This window comes from Emys orbicularis, chromosome 4 (assembly GCF_028017835.1).
Source record: "Emys orbicularis isolate rEmyOrb1 chromosome 4, rEmyOrb1.hap1, whole genome shotgun sequence".
Taxonomy (NCBI): Eukaryota; Metazoa; Chordata; order Testudines; family Emydidae; genus Emys; species Emys orbicularis.
The window spans coordinates 92,166,232-92,189,766 of record NC_088686.1 but is presented as its reverse complement, the minus strand read 5'-3'; the positions used below and the strand labels follow the sequence as shown (position 1 = coordinate 92,189,766).

Below are 23,535 nucleotides of genomic sequence, written 5' to 3'. Positions count from 1 at the left end.
GACAGCAGCACGCAGGAAACTCCATGCAAGCCTGGGACCAAGCATCAGGCTGTTTCTCCCTCCTTGACTCTGGGGGCCAGCTGTCTGGGCTGGGGGGGCCACAGCTAGGCTCTGGGGGAAGGCGGGTCAGGAGTCTGGGGAGGAGGGGGAGCAGATATCTAGGCAAGGGTGGCCCCGTGGCTGAGCTCAGGGGGAGAAGGCGCAGGGGTGGGGGACTGTGACTGGGTTCTGGGGGTAAGGGGATGCGGGTATCTGGGCAAGGGAGGAGCCCTGCAGCTGGGCTCGGGGGAGAGGGTGCGGGTATCTGGGCCGGGGGGATTCTGCGACTGGGGGAGAGGGGTTTGGGTGTATTGGCTGGGCTCTGGTGGGGAGGAGTTGTGGGTGTCTGACCCCCTGGCAGGTCTCTGGGCAGAAAAACACTAACTGGGTTGTTGTAGGCGTTTCTTTAACTCTACTCCTGGGGCGATTTTTGTTTGTGTCTGTATTGTTACAGACATACTTGCTGACAAGTATTTTGAAATAAATTACCAAAATATTTGAAACTGGTGTGATTTATGTAATGAAATTCACTCATTTCATGTATTCAGCTGTACTCTCAACTCTACAGCCAGATCGGAAGTTAATTTCAGGGATAAGTCCGTCAGTCCTTATTTACATAAGTGCCTTCTTGAGGGATCTGCAGAAGTATCTTCATGAAGGAGGGGGAAAAAGTTACTATTAAAGTTGTCTGAATGTATTGCCATTTCCTGTCCCTACTAGCCTTCTCTTTCTTGTTTCATTGGATTGCTACTGGTCTTCTTGATAAAATGGAGAGAGTGGTTATGGACAGGACCATTTATAACTGCATTGAAACTTAGGGTTCAGAATTGAGGGTTGTGTATACGTACTGTCATTACAATTGACCAACAGACGTGGCCTACCTCCTGTCAAACTGCTTTAGAATCTTTCCATGATTGTGAGCCATGGCTTGTAACATCTACCACAGTGGTATCCCACATGTGGGATGGGGCCATTTGTGACCTCTGTGGCCCTTGTGGGCAACTATATTAAGAAAATTTCAATTTGATTATGAACTGAAGATGTATTCCTGAGCCACCTTTTAAGTGTCTGGGCCACTCCTTTTGCAACAGGGAGGAAGTAAGAGGCTGGTCCCTTTTTTTTATCATAATGGTCCTCTCTGGCCTTGGAATCTGAACTGCTTTCCCTGCAGCCACCCAAAGCAACTTTGATGTGAGGGTAAAGTGCTCTGAACAGCAGATGGCCAATGGTAGAGAGGTGAAGCAGCTGTAGCAAGAACTGAACAGTTGCTGAGTCGCAGGGAATGGAGAAGAGTATCACTGGCTACTTTATTGCCTCTTTCCCTGCTAGGATGTAGGAGCCCCAGGGAGATCAGGCAAGGAGATCAACTGAGTGTAGGGAGTGCCTATTGCAGAATGGGTCTTTGCTTCCTCCCTCACCCAGCAGCCCAGGAGAGGGGGAAAGAAATAGGCAGGACCCAAAAGAACTGTTAGAGTGCCCTGATTTTTCTGCTTCAAGACATGTTAGAGAAGCTTGGGGGATGTTATTAACTTGTGCCAGCTGACTGTGGACTTTAGTGTAATGTAATAATATTTAAACAACATTGCTGTCTTTTTTTGAAGAGATCCCATGGAATATAAAATAAGATGTTAACAAATTACAGCAATTGTATTATGTGTTATATTTGATTACACACACACATAATGTAATATAATTTTTTTCAGAAACACTGGTATTACCCCTATAAGCTGGCTCCAGACTGCAGCATAGTTGTGTGGAGAGTGTAACATCAAGAATCTAGTGTATGCTGGGCATCTCCTAGAGCAGGATCTAGTGATTCTGTACTTCAGGGGGGTAGACTTATGGGTAAGGTTTTTCTTTCACGGTGTGCTGCATACTCTCTACCTTGGGACATCCCTTTTTTAAAAAATAGCAAATTTAGAAGTGGCTCCAAGCAGGCTACTTTTAATTCAGGGCTTGGAGGGAGAGGGGAGGAAACATAAACTTACTAGCCAGAGGGTTAAACATGCTTTCCAGCAAACAATGCACAATAGAAGATGGAGAACACCAACAGTAAGGTCTGGGACTGTGTCTTGAGAGCCTAAGGCCTGGTCTACACTAACCCCCAAATTCGAACTAAGGTACGCAACTTCAGCTACGTGAATAACGTAGCTGAAGTCGACATACCTTAGTTCGAACTTACCGCGGTTCAGACGCGGTCCACACGCGGCAGGCAGGCTCCCCGTCGACTCCGCGGTACTCCTGTCGCCGAGCTGGAGTACTGCAGCCGACGGCGAGCGCTTCCGGGATCGATTTATCGCGTCCAGACCAGACGCGATAAATCGAACCCGGAAGTTCGATTGCCAGCTGTCGAACTACCGCGGTAGTGTAGACCTGGCCTAAGTCACACCCCCAGCTGCTTGCAATGGGGAGTATACCTAGATTTCTTCCATATCCAGACACAGCAAACCCTGATATTCAGAAGCTCAGTATTTCTCATCAACTCTTGACTAGTGAGTGTTATATAAACGTGAAGCTCTGCTTCTTTCTGTCTGCTGGAACAGAGAAGAAAGGGTTGTGGTTTTGTTTTGTTTTTTTCTCTTCCACCAGCCTTTTCCACCCCTTATCCCTCAGCCTGCCTGGTGCTTAGAGGAGACTGGTCTCTACTCTACTCATCTTAGCCTTTTGTTTTTGAGTTCCAGCATCGGTATGTAATAGACATGATTTTTTGACAATTTCACTGCTGCCCAATTTGTTCTGAACAGCAGTAGAGAAACTGACCAATCTTGCTAATTCCACTCTGTTGCTGATGCTTTGCAAAGCTGTGAGCACAGCAATGGATACATCATAGCTGTCTGCATATTCAGGAAGATGATAGTGGATAAGTTTACATTTGGTTCACATTGGAAGGTTATTTTTACAACCATAACATGCTGAGCCAAAATCCTAGTACATAAAATAAATGGGAACACAGGCAAAAACAAACCCTATAATTTAAGAATGAAAAAATATCAGATTATTACAAATGCAAACTAAGATAGTGAATTGCTATGTCACAAACAAGAGTCCATATTCCAGATCACAGAAATATTTTGTCTCCCTTCATTTTTGTAGCATGATGTGTACTAGAATTGTCTTGTCTTTTTTCCAGTGGAAGCTATTAAATGACCACTTTTTTTTTTTAGCTTGGCCCTGCATTCAGTCAAGAAACTAACCGAAATCTGAAGCAATGTGCTGCAAATTACGCTGAATTTTTTTCACTCATTTATACTTAGGTTTAAAGAATAGGCTACTTGATCTATTCTCAGTGCTCAGCATTCATGTTAGGTGTTGCAGGACAGGTATTTTCCAAAATAATTGTCCAATTAGTTACCTACTTATTCATAAGTGGTCTTTGTTTTTTCAAATCCATAATTACTGTAGATGTGACTCTTGGATTCTCTCCCCTCACCTCTCCTCACATTTCACTGTGACATGGATTTAGTGTAACAAAATGGAGTGAAAACCAAGAATAAGAACATACTGCTTAGGGTTGCCACTTCGGTAATTTCACTTGTGGAATACAAAATGACTTCATGGCATCATATTGGTGAGGCAGGTTTAAGGGGGATTCCCTAAGCAAAGATAACTGACTTTGTTCAGCTAGACTTGCAGTATATGGGATATACTGAGAAAATGGTGGGACTTATAGAAACCCTAATCTGCTAGGATAGCAGGAAGAAAAGGACAGTTAATTTTATCAATGAGCCTAAATACAGGGGAGAGAAATAAACACAAGGGGGAGTGGGGTATCTAAGACAAAACGGCCAAATTCTTCCTTAGGCAGTTTCAGTATGGCTTCTGTTAACATTGGTAGGAGATGTGCACCAGAGACAGCAGAATATAGCCCTTAGATTTTAGGTTTGTGTTTTGTTTTATGCATATGTTTCCTGTATTCATATTATTTCTCAGGATAATGCCTCACAGGTAGATATGTTTGAGAGAGCAGATTGTTGCTTTGGAGATTTCCATCAAATTACTGGCTACTTTCAGTGTGGAGCATATAGCTAAGTGGTGGAGCATCGGATTTTAAAAATTACATGTTGCAGCTGTAGGCAGTTCTCTTCAAAGTTTCATAAATAAAATAAATAAATAAATATTCATAACCTCTGTGTTGCAGGTGTGATTATTAATTATATGCAAATACTTGAGATTTGCGGATTATTAATAATGGCATGTTAATATAAAGCCCACTTGACAAAAGTATGTAAGTATTCTCAAAAATAACAGGAGTACTTGTGGCACCTTAGAGACTAACAAATTTATTAGAGCATAAGCTTTCGTGGGCTACAACCCACTTCTTCGGATGCATATAGAGTGAACCATATATTGAGGAGATATATATACACACACATACAGAGAGCATGTGTGTGTATATCTCCTCAATATATGGTTCACTCTATATGCATCCGAAGAAGTGGGTTGTAGCCCACGAAAGCTTATGCTCTAATAAATTTGTTAGTCTCTAAGGTGCCACAAGTACTCCTGTTATTTTTGCGGATACAGACTAACACGGCTGCTACTCTGAAACCTGTAAGTATTCTGTTTCCCCATTGGTAAAATGGGGATAATGAGGCACAGATTGCAATTTGGCTAAATCACACAACAAATGAGTGACAAAACCTTTATCTCCTGATGCTTAGCATGGTGTCCTATTAATGGACCATGCTGCCTCTTTATTACAAAACTAAAAAGTTTGCAATTCAAATGATAAATCAGATAATATAGTGGGGAAACCATAGCTCTAATTTGGACTTTAGCTTTTCCTTTCTGAACCTTTCAAGAAGCTTGGCATCCTAAATGTTGGCAGAGTCTCCAGGGGCTTAATGTTTTATTGTTTTCATGCTACCCCATGCTGAGTTTTCAGTAACTGAACAAAGGAGCCATATGCCCATTCTTCTTGGTAACGGAGTCCTGTAACTTGGAGCCTTAAGGACTTAAGATTCCTGTTCTCTATAGCCACACATGCTATGTTGGACAAATCTTACATTAACAACACAGTTGTGGGCCCTGAGACCACTGATATACAGTCTTCCAAATGGTTTTAAATAATTGGAGAAAAAAGACTGAGGGTATTTTTCCTTCTGGAGTCAAGGCACATTTCACTCAATGTTTTATGTTTTTGAAAGTTTGTGTCAGGGTGGCTATGTAATTGGTATAGTTGAAAAATGTTACCCCAGCCAAAAGAAAAGCCGGCAAAATGTCTCACACAGCATGTGGGAGTTTCTCCTCAGGAAATCCTTGTGGCTCACTGTTTCTGTCAAGCAGGGTAATGTGCTTGTAAATTTCATCTGACAGAAAATGTATTGCAACATCAACAGCACCAGAGAACTGCAGAGCTAAATTGTGGAAGAGTAACTGTCAAACCCCTTCAGCAAGCTGTACCATAAAGAAACTTGTGCTAGGAAAAATAAACCCAATGTGATACGAAATCTGAAGGAGTAGCACATGCTAATGTCAGTACAAAGGAAATTCCCTCCCCATTCCCTGAGCAGGCAGTGAGGTAAAAATATAGTTATTTTCCTCTTCTTGCCCAGTTAACTTGGATAAATTGGGCCAAGAAACAGTCATACTTATCTGGCAGGAGGTTAAAACAAAGATAGTTGGACAGTTTATCTAATTTGTGTGTATGTATGTCTGCTCATGTGCAAAGAGATAGAAGAATTCAGGAACAAAATTAACTGTCACCTCATCTTGTCTTTTCTTTCTATTCAACATTTTTTAAATTACCATTCTTTTTTGTCCTGTTGTCTAAACATCTCTTGATTTGATTACTGTAACCCCTCTTCCTCTCTGGACTCCCTAAAACCCATATCACTCCTCTAAAGTACATCTAAAATGCAGCTGTTAAAGTTCTTCCTTATCTACCAGTAAAGCCATGTCAATCCTCTCTTTACATCCCTCCTCCGGCTCCTTCTTGCTCCCTAGAACTATGTCTACACTTAACTCCTGGGAAAATTCTGCGCACAATATTTTAAAATTCTGCAAATTTTGTCAAAATAATACTATATAATCACACCAGTTTCAATTATTTTGGTAATTTATTTCAAAATACCTATCAGCAACTATGTCTATAACAATACAGAGACAAAAAAATTCCTCCAGGAGTAGAGATTTAAGGAAACCCCTATGAAAATCTAGTTCCTCCTCGCGAGAGTCCAGAAGGGGGGGGGCCAGAAATCCACACCTTTTATTCCCCAAGCCCAGCCACACACCCCCAGGCCAATCACCCCCTACTCCCTCCCCACCCAGACCCCAGCTGCGGGCCCCCAGCCCAGACATTCGCGCACGCATACACCCAGAGCCCATGGATCCAGAGGGAGAAACAGCGTGATGCTGGGTCCCAGGCTTGTATGGAGTTTCCTGCAGGCTGCCTCCTTCCTTCAGGGCATGCTGAGAGCTGCAGCAGCTCCGAACCCTCCAGCTCCCTCCCTCTTCCCCTGGCAGCGTCTTCTGTGTGCGAGCTGGGCTCTGCTGGGTCCAGTAGCCCCTAGTGGCAGCCAGCAGCTCTGCAGCTCATTTCTGTGGAGGAAAAGGAAATTCTGCTCAAAAAACATTAATTTCTGTGCAAATTCTACATGTGCAGTGGCGCAGAATTCCCACAGGAATAACACTTTAAGCTAAGGCAGTGATTCCCCTGCTCACGTACACATACTCACACTAGCTTTTATTAAGCTAGCATGCATATAAATAGCATTGTAGCCACGGTAGCATGGATAGCAGCAGTGGTGGAATGGTTGAGTTGGGCCAAGTACATACTTGCGCCACATATCTAATATGCTAGACCTCTGCTGTCCTCCTTCAGATCATTCTAATATACTTGTTTCTTCCTCAGTATTATAAAAAGTTAAAAAATAGTTTTCTCCACTCCATTATTACATTGAGTGAAATCAGGAAAAACTAATTCTAATGAGAGAGAAAAATAAAACAAAACTTGCAAGCTTCTTTAGGTCTCTGAATGCACTTTAAGACGTACTCATGAAAAGTGCTGTATTAAGAGCTAGGTATTATCCAGTCTTATCTGTCTGGTTCTTGTATTGTATCCAGTGTAGGTGTAGCTGTGTCGGTCCCAGGATGTTCGAGAGAAAAGGTGGGTGAGGTAATATCTTTTATTGGACCAAATTCTGTTGGTGAGAGAGACACGCTTTTGAGCCACCCAGAGCTCTTCCCCAGATCTAGACCTGATGATGTTACTTCACCCACCTTGGTTCTTGGATTGTAAGTGTACTCATAATGGGGCAGGAGCTAGTTGGATCCTGTACAGTGCCAAACACACTATTGGTCCTTACCTAATTATATTTAATATCCTTAATAATAACTTATCTAACTACTTTCATTCACTTTCAGAAGTGAACAATCCCCAAATCTTTTCTTATGTTTAAACAAACTCTCATGACATTTTAAAATAATAAAGTTGATAATGCTAAATGGTTGTGTTTATTGCATAACTGCAGTCCTTAAAAAAGCCTAAAATGCATATTTAATGGAAGACCCTAAAAGAATAACTTCTGTTGTAATCATAAATGCAGCTGTGGCATCAATCTTTCTGAAGGTGAAGTGCCTCTTGCTGTCTTTGTGGTTGCTGTACTGTCACCCATTAAGCTGGAGTCCTGATGCTCCAACTCAATATTTTCACATGGTTAGGGCTTTTTCATAATTCTTTTATAGTTAAATGTTTGCAAAGTATTGGCATTAGCCTATGGCACTAATTACTTCATCTCGCTCTTTTGTATTAGTTATAGAATTAGCCAGCAGGAAACTTGTGAAGAAAGAAAAACTAAATATTGTTTCAGCTGTCTGTCCTAGTTGCATTGGATTTTTGTCATCACTTTATCACAGGGTTACAGAATCTTCCATAATAAAATAATTCAGTTTTATAGATAAAAATGTAATAAATTATTTTAAACACTGCTGCTTGCACTATGTATTCAGGTTCAGTATTGAAAGTGCACTTTGTGTTTTCCCATCATGAGTACTTACAGCAGTGGCACTTTATCTGGAAGGGGGAAAATGCCTTCCTTTTGCTTACAGTCTTCACTTCATAGTATAAAATGTGTTGCTAGATAATTTTTGAAGAGCCTTCTGGAAGCTTATTAGAAGCAGGCAACTCTGCAATAGCAACTGAGAAGCAGGAAGGAGTAGATCCCTGCTAACTGAGGGTATGTCTACACTACCGGCCGGATCGGCGGGCAGCGATCGATCCAGCGGGGGCCGATTTATCGCATCTAGTCTAGATGCGATAAATCAACCACTGAGCGCTCTCTCGTCAACTCCTGTACTCCAGCTCGGTGAGAGGCGCAGGCAGAGTCGACGGGGGAGTGGCAGCAGTCAACTCACCGTGGTGAAGACACCACGGTAAGTCGATCTAAGTACATCGACTTCAGCTACCGTGCTTACAAATCGATTGATAGTTGCAGAGCAACTGGAAAAATTAAACAAAGTTAGACTGTTTGATCTATAATTCCCCAAGTCCCCCTTGTTTCCCTTTCTAGCGATAGGTTTTATGTTTTCCCTTCTCCAGTCCTCTGGAACCTTACCTGTCCTCCATGAGTTTGCAAAGATAGTTGTTAATGCTTCCAAAATTACTTTAGCTAGTTCCTTAATTTAAGTACCCTAGAATGAATGTATCAGGCCTAACCAACTTGAGTACATCCAACTTATCTAAATATTCTTTAATCTGTTCTTTCCCTATTTTGGTTTTCATTCCTTCCCCCTTATTAATATTAATTGTGTTGACTATCTGGTCACCATTAACCTCTTTAGTGATGACTGAAGCAAAATAGGCTTTAAGCACTCTGATGTCATCAGTTATTAGCTCTCCTTCCCCTCTAAGTAGGGAACTTACACTGTATCTCATCTTTCTTTTGCTCCTAATATATTTAAAGAACCACTTCTTACTGACTTATGTCTCCTACTATGTATTTTGTGTCTTAGCCTCTCTGATTTTGTCCCTACACGATTGTACTATTTTTTTTTTTTTTTTGTGCTCCTCCTTAGCAATTCGTCCATGTTCCCACTTTTTGTAGGATTCCTTTTTAATTTTCAGGTCATTAAAGAGCTCCTGATGGAGACCTATTGACCTCTTCCTATTTTTTCCTCTCTTTCCTTTGCATCAGGATAGTTTGCAGTTGTGCCTTTTAATAACGTCTCCTTGAGAAACTGCCAACTCTCCCGAACAACTTTTTCCTTTAGATTTTCTTCCCATTGGACCTTACCTACCAGTTCTCAGTACTCTAACCCCCATGAGTGTGGAACATTCCTTCCTGGCATGGAATAGCAGCCCTGAGCAGGGAGAAAGGTTATAAGTCCTCTTGGATGTACAGGAGCCAATAAATGTGTGCTGCATCCTTCAGCCACGGAGCTCTCCTCAAGCCCAGAAGGAGGCGTGGAAGGGTTTTAGGGTTTTATTCCCTTGCTGGCCCAGACAAAGCCACCAAATCTCTAAGGCTACAAGGGCCTGTGAGCATTTGAGTCCTGTGTCTATGGGAATCTTACCCTGTGGATTTATTTGGTGCACGATGAGGTCTTTAGTAGCTACAATCGTATCTGATTGCAATTCAATGGGTATTGTGAAAAGTTTATTTTTCGAGTGATTGCTCATGTTGATTCCAAGTAGGTGTGCACACACTGCATGCACGGTCATCAGACCATTTTTCCCCTAGCGGTACCTGTCGGGTCGGCTGTGGAGGCCCCTGGAGTTGCGCCTTCAAGATGTTGTATATAGGTCCCTGCCAACCCACTGCCTCTTCAGTTCCTTCTTACCGCTAGTGATGGTCGTTTGAGCAGCTCTCTTGCTACAGCAAGCGATCCCCTAGTGGACTCTTTGTTGTTGACCCTATAAATAGTTCAAAACTTAGTATTAGTTAGTCAAGTAGTTTTTACTTATCTTAGATGTGTTTCAGTTGGGGGTTTTCCCGCACTGTTTCCCCTCCCAGGGACTGGGGCATGCCTTGGTCTCAAGGGTTTCAGCCATGCAGGTCCTGTTTAAAATCCATGGCAAAGGGAGACCCACACAACTCCTGTTTAAAGTCTTTGGGGGAAGCCCATCAGACTGATAAGTGTAAAAACTGCAGAGGCTTCTGCCCGAAGACAAAAAAAGGAGAGAGACTTCAGCCTGAAATGGCTCCTCATGGAGTCAGCCCTTCATCCCCAGCCAACTTCAGCAGCGTCCGACCCCAAGCCCAGCACTTCTGTGAACAGCGCACTAGCCTTGGTAACAGAGGCCACATGCCGAGAAAGGACTTGGGCTCCATGGACCCTCGGCACCACCAGTCCCCGGTGCCGAAGACCTCCTTTGGTGCGAGCACCTGGCACCGCTCCCATTTGCCGGTGTCGCACAAAAAGAAGAGGTCAGACAGCGGTTGCTCTCCCACTAAAGCAGTGGAATGAGGAGGCACCAATGGGGTGCGTCCCATGCCGGGACACCCTGCTCCTTCTCCTACTCAGCCAGCACCATCGACTCTGGCCTCACAGGGAGGTCTGTCGAGTATGGGTCTAATGGACTCCCTGGTGCCGGGAGGGTTGAGAGGAGGATTTAGACCTCCCCTCCATGAAGGACACCTTTTGAGGCAGCCAGAGACCTCATAGCAATGACAGCGTAGTCCCCCATCCGGGCACTGGCACCACCGCAGAGAGGCATCGTGCCCTCTAAGGGCAAGCCAGCGATAATGCGGCACCGCTCGTCCTCACCCCAGCACCATCGCACTCCACACCACTGTGGTCACTGGGCTCAGAGTCCTCATCAGAGGCGGAATCATACACCTCTGGGCGAAGTCGGCATTGTTCGTGGCACTGCTCCAGACAGGAGGAAGGGCAGCCTTTGCCTATAATGGCATGGCCACCACAGTGGCAGGCACTGGCTCAGTGACCCTTCTGGACCCCGTGGGCCTACTACCAAGTCCAAAGGCCGGGGTCGAGATCTTTGTCTGTGGTTTCGGAAGCACAGGTCCCTCCATCTTCATCAGTATTTGTTGCCTGCGAACCTCCGCGTGGACGCGAGTTGGGCACACAGGTCAGCACCGAAATAGCGGCAGGAGCCAGGGCCGGTACCAAAACAGGCATGGAGGCCAGCACCACTACTGCCATCATACAGGGCACTTCAGTGCAAGGGGATCCCCGTAAACCAGAGAGGCAGAAAAACCCAGTGCCCCACGGTTCATCTTCCTCATCTTCCCCTGATAAAGCTATGGCAGGCACATCCACCATGCTACCAGCCATGGACAACAGAGCCCACCAGGAATTGATCAGAAGGGTGGCTCAAAATTTGGGCATGCAGGCAGAGGAGGTGGCAGAGGAGACCGACCCCTTGGTTGATATTCTGGTGCCGAAGGGTCACTCAAGGGTGGCTTTGCCTCTCATTAAAACCATCAATAACACAACAAAAGCGTTGTGGCAAATGCCCGCCTCTTTTTCCCCTACATGGCAAAAGTTGGGGGGAGGGATGGGGAAAGTACTTTGTCCCTTCAGAAGGTTATGAGTACTTGTTCACTCACCCTCAGCTGGACACTCTGGTGGTGGAGGCAGCCAACCAGAAGAGAAGACCGGGACAGCTGGGACCGACCCCCTAAGTCCAAGGTGGCTAGGAAGCTGGACCTCTTTGGTAGGAAGGTATTCAAGTTCCCAACCAACAGACAGTCCTCAGCCTCTATAGTTTTAATTCCTGGAACACATTGTCCAAATGTAAAGAGCTTCTTCCGGCAGACTCCCGCTCTGAATTTGCTGCTGTCCTGGAGGAAGGCAAGGTTGTAGCGAGGACCTCCTTATAGGTCTCCTTAGACTCGGCAGCCTGTACCATGGCAACAGCCATAGCTATGAGAGGAAGCTCATGGTTTCAGGGGTCAGGACTCCTGCATGAGCTCCGGCAGGCCATTCAGGACTTGCCCTTTGACTGTGTAGGGCTCTTCTCGGAGCAAACAGACACTAAGCTCCACAGCCTAAAGGACTCAAGGGCAACTCTGAAGTCCTTTGGGATTCATACGCCAGCCCCCCAAAGGAAGCATTTGAAACCACAGCCTGCTCCTTGCTTCTACCCAGCTCTGCCTAGGCAGGACTATAGCAAGAAGCGGGGCCCTCTCAATCCTCCTCTAACCAGGGCCAGGGCTCAGTGAAGCATCCTCCAGCAACTAAGCTAAACTTTTGAGGGTGCGCCCGAGGGCGACTCACCGGTTCAGATCCCGGATTCCTTCCCTTCGTGAATCGTCTATCCCATTTCTACCATGCCTGGGTGCAAATCACCTCAGACCAATGGGTTTTGAGCCTGGTAGAATTGGGATATTCTCTCCAATTCTGTTCCCTCCCGTCTTCCTATCCTCCTTCCCATACCCTCTTCAGGGACCCTTCTTATGAGCAACTTCTCATGCAGGAGGTGCGAACACTCCTACAACTCGGGGTGATAGAGGAGGTCTGTCTAGAATTCAGGGGGAGGGGATTTTATTCCCAGTATTTCCTAATCCCGAAGGCCAAGGGTGGGTTCAGACCTATTTTAGACTTGCGAAACCTCATCAAATTCATGAAGAAGATAAAGTTACGCATGGTCTCTCTGGCCTCCATTATCCCCTCTCTGGATCTGGGGGACTGGTACGCCACCCTCGACTTGAAGGACATGTATTTTCACTTGTCCATAGTCCCGCCCCATAGTTGGTTCCTCCGCTTTGTGATCAGCAACGCTCACTATCAGTTTATGGTTCTCCCCTTCAGCCTCTTGGTGGATACCCGAGGGGCCGCCAAGTGCATGGCAGTCATGGCAGCTTTCCTGCGGAAGCGGCAAGTACAGGTATTCTCGATGACTGGCTAATTAAAGGCTGCTCCAGGGCCCAAGTGGAGGCCCATGTGAGCCTAGTTCGGACAACGTTCCACAGGCTCAGCCTGATACTGAATGTGGCAAAGTCGACCCTAAACCCAACTCGGAGAATAGAATTGATCAGTGCTCTCCTGGACTCTGGTCAAGCCAGGGCTTTCCTTCCAAACACTTGCTTTCTCACAGTGGGTGCCATCATAGAGGAACTCAGGCGATACCCACTACTACGGCACGGAATTGCCTGAAGCTGCTCGACCATGTGGCCGCATGTACGTATGTAGTACAGCACGCCAGGTTGCGTCTCCATCCCCTTCAGGCTTGGCTAGCCTTGGTGTACAGACCAAATAGAGACCACCCAGACAAGTTGATTACACTCACTCCCCCGGTTATCAAATCCCTCAAGTGGTGGCTCAACCCACAAGTGGTGTATGGGGGAATGCCCTTCTCCGGGCCTCAACCCTCATTGTCTCTAGTAACAGACGCGTTGACGATGGGTTGGGGGGTACACTTAGAAAATCGCAGGACTCAGGACCTCTGGTCCCAGGCAGAACTTTTGCTGCACATCAACGTCAAGGGGCTGAGGGTAGTCCGCCTTGCTTGCCAGACATTTCAGGCCCATCTAGAGGGCAGATATGTATCAGTATCGACTGACAACACAACAGCAATATTCTATATAAACAGACAGGGTGGTGCTCTCTCCTCCCCTGTGCCAGGAAGCCCTTAAGCTGTGGGACTTTTGCATTGCCCATTCGGTACGCCTAGAGGCATCCTACCTTCCAGATTCCCAGAACGAACTGGCCGATCATCTGAGCAGGTCATTTCACAGTCACGAGTGGTCCCTCCACCCAGAAGTTGTGATCAACATCTTCCAACGGTTGGGGCTTCCCCAGATAGATTGTTTGCAACAAAGTACAACAGGAAGTGTCACCAATTTTTCTCCTTCCTGAATCACAGCCTGGGCTGTGTCAAAGATGCTTTTCTCATCCCTTGGAGGGACCATCTACTCTACGCTTTTCCGCCCTTCCTGTTTGTACACCAGGTCCTGCTGAAGGTCAGAAGGGAGGGAGCATCAATTATCTTAATAGCACCAGTGTGGCCCCGCCAGCAGTGCTTCACCATGCTTCTAGACCTGTCAGTGGACATGCCTATAACCTTGCCCCTGGTCCGAGACTTGATCACCCAGGACCATGGCTGTCTCCAGCATCCCAATCTGAAGTCTCTCCATCTCACGGCATAGAAACTCCATGGTTAAACCCCTCTGATCTCACATGCTCAGACTCTGTTAGAGAAGTCTTCCTTAGCAACAGGAAGCCATCCACTAGGGCCACCTATCTGGCCAAATGGAAAAGATTCTCCATTTGGGCAATACAAAAACACACTCCCCCTTTACAATCATCAATTCCTTTTATCCTCGACTATTTCCTGCATCTAAAACAGCAAGGTCTGTTGGTATCATCAATAAAAGTGCACCTAGCAGCTATCTCAACTTTCCACCCTGGTTTGGCTGGTCGCTCAGTTTTCATGAACTCCATAGTGGGCTGCTTCCTCAAGGGATTAGATAGGCTCTACCCTCAAGCCAATTCCCCCAGGGGATCTCAACCTTGTGCTCTCTAGATTGATGGGACCTCCTTTCGAGCCTTTAGCAACATGTTCTCTCCTCTGCCTTTCCTGGAAAGTAGCATTCTTGGTAGCTATAACTTCAGCCAGGAGGGTCGCTGAGCTTAAGGCTAGCCACCATACAAGGTCTTCTATAAGGATAAGGTGCAGTTGCGACCACCCCCGCCCTTCCTCCTGAAGGTAGTTTCACAATTCCATGCGAACCAGGATATTTTTCTTCCTGTGTTCTTTCCTAAGCCACACGCTAGCAACAGGGAACGAATGCTCCACTCCCCGGATGTCAGACGAGCATTAGCCTTCTACACTGAAAGAACAGAGCCATTTCGAAAATCACCGCAACTCTTCATTGCGATTGCGGAGCGCATGAAGAGGCTTCCATTCTCGTCCCAAAGGATCTCTTCTTGGATCACGTCCTGTATCCAGGCATGTTATGAGTTGGCAAAGATACCTGCCCCTGCACTGATAGCACACTCCACAAGGGCGCAGGCATCCTCAGCTGCGTTCCTTGCACAAATTCCTATCCAAAACCTCTGCAGGGCAGCGATGTGGTTGTCAGTCCACACCTTTACATTGCACTACGCAATTACACAGCAGACCAAAGATGATGCAGCTTTCAGCAGAGCGGTGCTACAATCAGAGATTCCATAAACTCTGACCCCGCCTCCTAGTAAGGCTTGGGAGTCACCTGCTTGGAATCTACATGAGCACTCACTCGAAGAAGAGAAAACAGTTACCTACCTCTCATAACTGTTGTTCTTCGAGATGTGTAGCTCATGTCCATTCCAAGACCCACCCACCTCCCCTCTGTCGGAGTATCCGGCAAGAAGGAACTGAAAGGCAGCGGGTTGGCGGGGACCTATGTACACCGCCATTAATGCGCGACTCCAGGGAACTGCACAGCAAACCTGACTGGTACCGCTAGGGGAAAAACCTTCCGACTGTGCAGACAGCACACCTACTTGGAATGGACATGAGCAACACATCTCAAAGAACAACTGTTCCGAGAGGTAGATAACCTTTTTTGTTCGTTTTTAATATAGATGATAAAGATTCCACCATAGTCCATTTTCTGTGCCAGTACAAGGCTGTCCGCATCACAAAAATCACCATTCTCAGCTATCTAGGGTATAGAAAGCAAATGGCTAACTTTCAAAAATTCAAGCAATAAATGCACTAATCCTTGATTTTTGTGGGGAAAGATTTAAAGTGGACAGTGTGATTTGGAGGAAGATTACTAATGGAAGTGAAAGATTATAAGGCTTTACCACTTGCCACTAATGAATGTACTGTTGTCTTCGTGGGATTATTAAATCTTAAAACAGACTTTTAAGGTAGGTCAAATATACTAACTTCCATAATCCATAAAAACACTTGTCACTTTTTATTCCAGAGCAAGAAACACATTCCTTATCGTAACAGCAAGCTTACTCGTTTACTGAAAGATTCTCTTGGAGGGAATTGTCGGACTATAATGATAGCTGCTGTTAGTCCTTCTTCTATGTTCTATGATGACACTTACAACACTCTTAAGTATGCAAACAGAGCAAAAGATATTAAATCTTCTGTAAGTACATTTATACAACTTATTTTGGAAGTATTAGAGTCTACAAAATTAAAATAGCATAGGATTGAAAGAACAAAGCAGTTATGTGTCTAAAGAACCATGTAACTTACAATTTACTTGGCTTTTGCATCAAAATTCTGTTGAATCATCTAGTCTAATATACTTTATTTTCTTATTTATATTTTCTACTTCTTAAATATTTTAAGATGAGTTACATTAGAAATCAAATATCATGCGTTTAAGGTAAATGCCAGTGCTAGTCTTCAAGAATGCAAACTTTATTTGCCCCAGGGAAACCATAGATCTCAATGTACTTTCAAAGGTAGTTAGATATCATTATCCCCAATTTTCTATATTTGTGAAACATGTGCCCTTGGACACGCAGACCGTGCCCATAACCATTGGCAGAAATAGGAATAGAACCACAGTCTTCTGGCTTCCAATCTGATCTAACAACATACTTTTGTCTCATCTTGTAATACAGTACAAATTTAATTAGTGATATTTGTATCTAGTGCAGTTACTGGGTATGATGTATCATAAAGAATGTTGTTAAAATTTAACTTTCTCTTTTCCTTAACAGTTGAAAAGCAATGTTGTTAGTCTGGACAGTCATATAAGTCAATATGTTAAGATTTGCAATGAACAAAAGAAAGAGGTATGTCAGTCTTAATCACTATAATTACTATACTGAGGTATAAGCAGAAAGTGTATAATAAATGAAAGTATTGGGTAAGATTTGTCTTACCATTTCTCTGTAGTTTTCCCAGGGAGCAAATGTTTCCATGTTCTATTCAGGGGGATATCCCTAACTGTTAATTTAAAAATGCCTCTTACAAGAGGAGAAGCACAGAAAGATGGTGAAAAATTACACAAGGCAAGCTTTGTATTTCAATCAAAACATATTGTCCTCATTTTTCAGATCATAATGCTGAAAGAGAAGCTGAGAGCATATGAAGAAGAAAAAGCAGCCATTCCTGAAAACCATGGTACAAGTGTTCTTTCAAACCAGCAGCAAGTGGAAATACAAAGGTAACATCATATTAAGGTCTCATTTTGACAAATTTAGATTTGCAGAATTTTACCATAGAGTTGTAAAGTCAGGTCTATACTTTAAAAAAAAAAAAAAAATCTTTGTTTCAGCTTGATTCATGTTGATCTCTCTAAAGTAGATGTGACATTATACTCAATATCGTTTTACAGTACATCTTGATGGAGGGATTTAAAATAAAACAAATCTCCTGACACTCTTTGTAATTGGTCTCTCTTGACTCTGCTACAGAACTTTAACTTAATGGCAGGAAAAATATCAGTTGGTGACCTTAATGAACATTTTTTTTTACTTCCTATTCAATGATAAACTTTCAGCTATTAAGTTTCAATATAGGCATATGAGCTTTCTAAAGCTATATATTAAAGGCCATATCTTCCATTTATTATAATCTGATGGCAAAAACACTACTGTAAAGGAATAATCTAGTTTTTCCTGTTTTAAAAAAAAAGTTTAAGTGCTGGACTGGAGCTAGTTCTTCAGCAAAAACAAGTAGCAACAGGGTATAAATTTCATTATATTGAGCTTTCTATTTAAAGGTTCAGAAACCATGCACACTATACAGAAAAAAAAAAAAAAAGCAGATAGTTGAATCTTTTAATAAACCTGTAAAATGATGATACTTGATTGAGACATGTTGTATAAATTAAGAAATACTTGTAAAGTGTGTGAAAGATGAAAAAGTGTGACGTATTAACTGAAAATCCTCCTTAAATTGTGTGGCTAAAAAATAACCAAAAAAAATAAAATAAACCAAAACACTGCAGTCCTGGAATCCTGAAAAGGACATTGGTCTGCTTACCAATTAGTGGCCAAATAGAAAAGCACAAATTGATTTTACCCAGTCTCTCATCCTCTTTGTTTCTAATGGAACGTGAAATGTATTCAGATAATTTGAAAATAAAAAGTTTTCTGAAAAAATCTTGACTGATTATCTCTTTTTAAAAGGAAAACAGAAGAAGTAAGCATTTGATGCTTTAACTATCTAGCTAAATTATCGGGTAAAACACTGAGTTCTATAGAAGTCAAGGTACCCACTCAGTTCACGTACATCAGCATTTGGGCGGGCGGCGGGGGGGGGGAGGGAGGGGTTGGTGAAGTTCTGAGATCTGTAGATATTTTCCTATTAAATATTTACCAGTTTGACAAAAGTGTGTCTATTTACTCTGGTCAGCAGTGTTTGTTTACCGTTGAGCACTGAGCCTTACAAAAATCTGAACTTCACCATTGAGCCTTTGTTTTAAAATGTTTATCTTGTATGCACTCTTTTTTCTTTTTTAACAATTTGTTCAATTTGTGTTATCTGTGATTTATGTATGTTGGAGGTACTGAAGTTCAATAAACTGTCAGTTAATTTATCTTTTTAACTACTGATATATCTTGGTCTAGATACTGTTGTACTGTTAAAGGCAGGGATTTATCCGCACACTAATACACAATTTTTTTTCCTAGCCAAGAATTCATATAGTGTAATGCAATTCTTCCCTAATATTGAAAGACAAATATATTGGGAAAAATCTCACAAATATATTTGGAATGCATAAAAATAGACCCCTTGAATCTAAATGTTTTAATTAAAGTACTTGATTATGGTGTATATGGTGAAACTAAAACGTCACAAAATGCAGTTTCACTAATCCTATAATGTAATGCTGATACTGTAAGGTTTGCTATCCCTATCTTTGGTTGAGTCAGAAATATATTGATTTTATTCCTGCTGTAAAGTGATTCTAAGCCATGTGTCAATTTTGCCTATCCACTTTAAGATTTCACAAAGGTCCCTATAAAATGGGAGGAAAGGGGTCTGAAAACAATGGTTAATAGTTGGAAAACTATCCTGCAGTAATGCTGAAGCATACCTAAGTCTCATAGTGGATAACAAATTAGATGGTGTTTGCAAGGTGATGCACTGGTCATTTTTGCTAATGTAATTCTGAGCACCATACATAGGATTCATAGAGTAGGGAGAGGATTACTCAGTTCTGGGCACCATTTTATCAGGAAAAATATTGAGACTGATGAGAATTCAGAGAGGAGTAACGCAAGCAATCCACAAGCTAGAGAAATGGACTCAAAAAGAAAAACATAAATAGCCAAACTGTCAATATATGTTTTTTTAGTTAACTTAACAATACATAGTGTGTGGGAACAGCAGACATTTGTAAACACCAAGAACAGAGTGGAATTATTTGGGATGGTACAGTTTTGTGTTGAGCTAGGAGCAATAGAATGAAATTGGGAAACGGAAAACTTAGGCACAATGTCAGGAAAAGTTTCCTGACAGATCTATTAGGGTGTTGAGTAGTCTCCCAGGGGAAGTAGTTGAAGCCCATTCCATGGAACTTTAACAACTAGGCTAGGCAAAAATCTCCCAAAATGTACTACAGAGAACAATCCTGCCCTAGTAGGAAGCTGGTCTAGATGACCTAATAGATCTATGAAATGTTAATTTCTTATACAGTAACATAGAATTATTGAGATTTTATCAAAAGTACAAAGAAACTGACCAAGATCTAGTTATTTAAAAGACTGGAATGTGGTGTAAATTTCTGGACAAACTAGTATTTTACATGAAGGGGTCTATTTTTTTCTTTGTACTAATAATTTTGTAAGGCTCTGCTTATTTTAGAATCTGGGGACATGAGCTAAGAAATTGAACTTCATTTTTTGATGATTTGTGTTATGTGAAACTCTGGCTAAAATAATAGCCTTAGCTTCTGCTGCTTCTGTTCCTGCTTGCCATCCAGCCTCTGGTGCCATCCAGCCTGCACTGCTGCTGACAGCCATTCTGAGGAGAGGAAGAGTATTCCACTGTCCGTTAATTTGTTAGCTTTCAGTACAGCCACTTATTAAAGTTATTTTTGCATGCAGTCAGACTGTATAAAGTCTGCATACCCTATCTTAGTTGTTGTTACTGCCAAATACTTCTCTGACAGTGTTCTTTTTGCATAATGGGTACTGTATAGGCCCAGGTTTCATAGGCAAGCTCTTGGACTTTGTTTATATTTATAGATTTCTTAGTTTCTGTAACTTTCACAGTTTTCATTGAGTTTTTTTGTCTTTAGGGAGGGTGTTTTTCTCTTAGTGATGTTCTATTACAGTGGTAGCCAAACTGCAGCTTTTTTACCGTTAAAGTGTGTCTCACAGAGCCCCCCACGCCATTCTCCATCTACCAGACTGCGGGGGGAGGGGGAAGAGCTCAGGACCGCTGCCTTGCAGTGGGGTGTGGGGTAAGGGCTTATGCCCAGTAGGGAAGAGTGTCTCAGGCACACCTGCTGGGAGCTCGGTGCTCCAGCAGGAGTGGGGCTGGAGCCCCAGCAGGTGTGCCCCGGCTCTCGAATTTCTGAGGATAGTCATATGTGTCTCGGAGGATCAGTACATTTGACCACTCTTGTTCTATTATTTCTTCTTTTGATGTGGTATTCCCGGGAGAGAGAACAAATAACTTAATTTTTTGATGTTCATTTATCCCAAGGTCTGGACTATTTTCCTAGGTCAGCCTCTTCTGTAAGGGAGGAAAAGACTATGGTCAGAAATGTCAGCATTTTTTTTCTTGGATGCATCCCTTTAGAACCCCATCACAATCAGGTTTCTGAGAATTATCCAGCTGGCATTACTCCAATTGGCCCTTGCTGTTCTTTCAGCTGGAAAACTCTAGAGGCAGAATTGGATTCTTATGTCTCTAAATTACAGTACTTGCATAATATTTCATCTCTCAAGATTAAATGAGGACAAGTCACAAGTACAAAGTAAGATTCTGTTTGCTTTGTGCCTCTTCACATAACACAAGAACCATGGTTTACCCAATGAAATTAATAGGCAGCAGGTTTAAAACAAACAAGAGGAAGTACTACTTCACACATTGCACAGTTAACTTGTGGAACTTGTTGCTGTGGGATGTTGTGAAGACCAAAAGTATAACTGAATTCAAAAAAGAATTAGATAAATTCATGGAGGATCAATCCATAATGGCTATTAGCCGGTATGGTCACCCTAAGCAAACCCATGCTCCGGGTGTCACTAAACCTCCAGCTTGCAGAAGCTGGGACTGGATGACAGGATGGATCACTTGAAATTACACTATTCTGTTCATACCCTCTGAAACATCCGGCCACTGTCAGAGACTGGTCCATCTAGCCTAGTATCCTTTGGTCTGACCCAGCATGGTCTTTCTTATATACTCAAAATTTAATTGCAAAATATCAAATCTGTTTTAGGCTTGCAAACAAGCTTGGGGTTTTTTTTAGGAATAGACTAGAATCTTGGAGAATTTCTAGCGAATATGTAATCAGCATGTTAGGTTTAGCTGAAGAACCTAATGTTGAGGCTCCTGATTATGTGTGAGACTTTATCTTTGAAGGAAGAGAAATTTGTCTCATCTTTACAAATGTATAGTTCCTATCAAATGTCCGGATCTAAACCAATAAAAAGGTGGGTATGTCCATCCCTGTTTATGTACCTACTCTAATTGTACTTGTCAAACATTTCTGAGAATGGGGAAGGGGAGAAATACAATAAAATATTTTTATACTGGATGCAGTTTGCATGTTTCTGTCTGACAACTTGAGACAGAAGCTGCTGTTTTTTCCTGCTATACCTCTGCAAAAGTATATTTTTTCCATATCTAAAATTATACAGACTGACAAATGTGTGGAAGAATTATTTGTTAAATTCTGAAGATGTTGTAGAGCCTGATGATGGTGATTCTGTGGCCACTCAGTTATTCCAGATATTTCTAGATGTTAACTTTAATTTTGTTAGCTTAATAATAAGGTATCCTTTTTTAATAAATACTCCCAAAATGTATGTTGTTTATTCCTCAATCTGTGATGGGGGTTTTTTTGTTTTGTTTTGTTTTGTTTTTTTTAAACCTTTGGGACATAATCCTGCAAAAGCTCCTGAACAAACTGCTTACTACTGTGACTAGTTCCAGTTAAATACTCCTGGCAGTGAGCACTGAACTCAGCAATAAGATTAAAATTTTCAAAAGAGACTGGCTCCTAAGTGACATAGACATTTTTTTGAAAATGTTATTGTCTTATAGGCTTAGGCCCCAAGTCATTTATAATCATTATAACTTATTGTGATTTTTCCCCTTTATTCCAGTAGAGTGCAAATACCCCCAATAAAGATCAGGGCACTATTGTGCTAGTCACTCTACAAATGAATAGATGGACTAGAAAATACTTGATGGGACAATTGAGCTAAATGGTTCCATCTCTGTGTTGTGTGCCCCTCTGCTCTGATCGTCTGCAATGGAATGCTTTATTTCTTTGAGACTTATTTTATGTTTAAGCTTTTGTTTGTCTCTAAATTAAAAAATGGTATGTATTTTAAATATACCTTACTATCCAGAAATAATAATAATCTCTGGAAATTTTTGGCCAAAGTAGTTGAATATCTGCCAGTGTGGAGAGGAGTTCTTACTTTAATTCTATTTGATCTGGTTATAAAATACTAGAATAAGACATGAGTGTTATTCAAACAGTCTTAGGTTATGAAAAGGAACTGCTGCTGATGGAACACATTTTATTGGAAAACAAAAATATCCAGCCAGCCACACCACAGGAATCCCTGTGGGAGGGGGAGGGGGTGTCTTTTTCTTTTAGCTAGTTCTGTAGATGTCACTTTTACCTTATATATTTCTAAACACAGCTGGCACTTCATATCTGGAATATCTGCATGTTCAAAAATTATACGCATATTCCTATGGTTCTCTCAAATGAATAGGATAACATGACAGATATATACTAGGTGAATTAATAAACTAGATATATCTGATTATCATCTGTTAACAGTGTTAGCAAGGACATGGTAATAATTAGACTCCAGATGGAATATCCCATCCCCGGCCCCGTTAAGAATAATAGTACAACAATACCATTTTTTAGTGTTTGCAGACTCATAACGTATTTACATAATGGTTTATACTCTGGACAGTGATGGATTAAGGCTAAGTAGGTCCTGAATCCACCCAGAGATCAAGGTTTCCCCAGAATTGGATCCCTTCTCCCAAACATCCTTCCATCCCGAGTTTTCCATCCTCAGCCTCACAGGTATTAGGACCTAAACCTTCATTGCATTTGAGTATGGTTTCACTGTCCACTAGCTGCAAGCAATTGCAAAGCAAGCATGAGATCTTGCAGGGAATTAAACAGTTGAGAGGGACACCCACAGTGGGTGGGGCTTCATTTGCAAAGGGTGAGGGGGGTCCTTTTGCAATATTTGTAGGAGGCATTATGTGCCTGTGGCAGCAGTCACCATAGCTAGTGGATAGACTGGTACCTCGTGCTGAGTAAAGAAGGAAATGGGAAGCCTTCTGCAATACTAGAGCACAGCGCATTGTGTGAGGAGAGTCTGGCTACTATCTGCTTGAATCCAAATATCAGCTTCACAAATCAAAGAGCAAGGCATTTTATTTTAAAATTAAAGCTTGAAAACTTGAGAGCC

General features: G+C 42.5%; 1 protein-coding gene across 1 annotated transcript in view; it reads left to right on the top strand.

Moving 5' to 3' along the window:
* KIF18A (kinesin family member 18A) overlaps positions 1 to 23,535 on the top strand; it is a 115,354-nt gene that overhangs the window by 35,414 nt on the left and 56,405 nt on the right. The window contains 3 exon segments of the mRNA XM_065403923.1: positions 15,861 to 16,034; positions 16,618 to 16,692; positions 16,957 to 17,066. Coding sequence (XP_065259995.1) covers positions 15,861 to 16,034; positions 16,618 to 16,692; positions 16,957 to 17,066 — 359 coding nt within the window.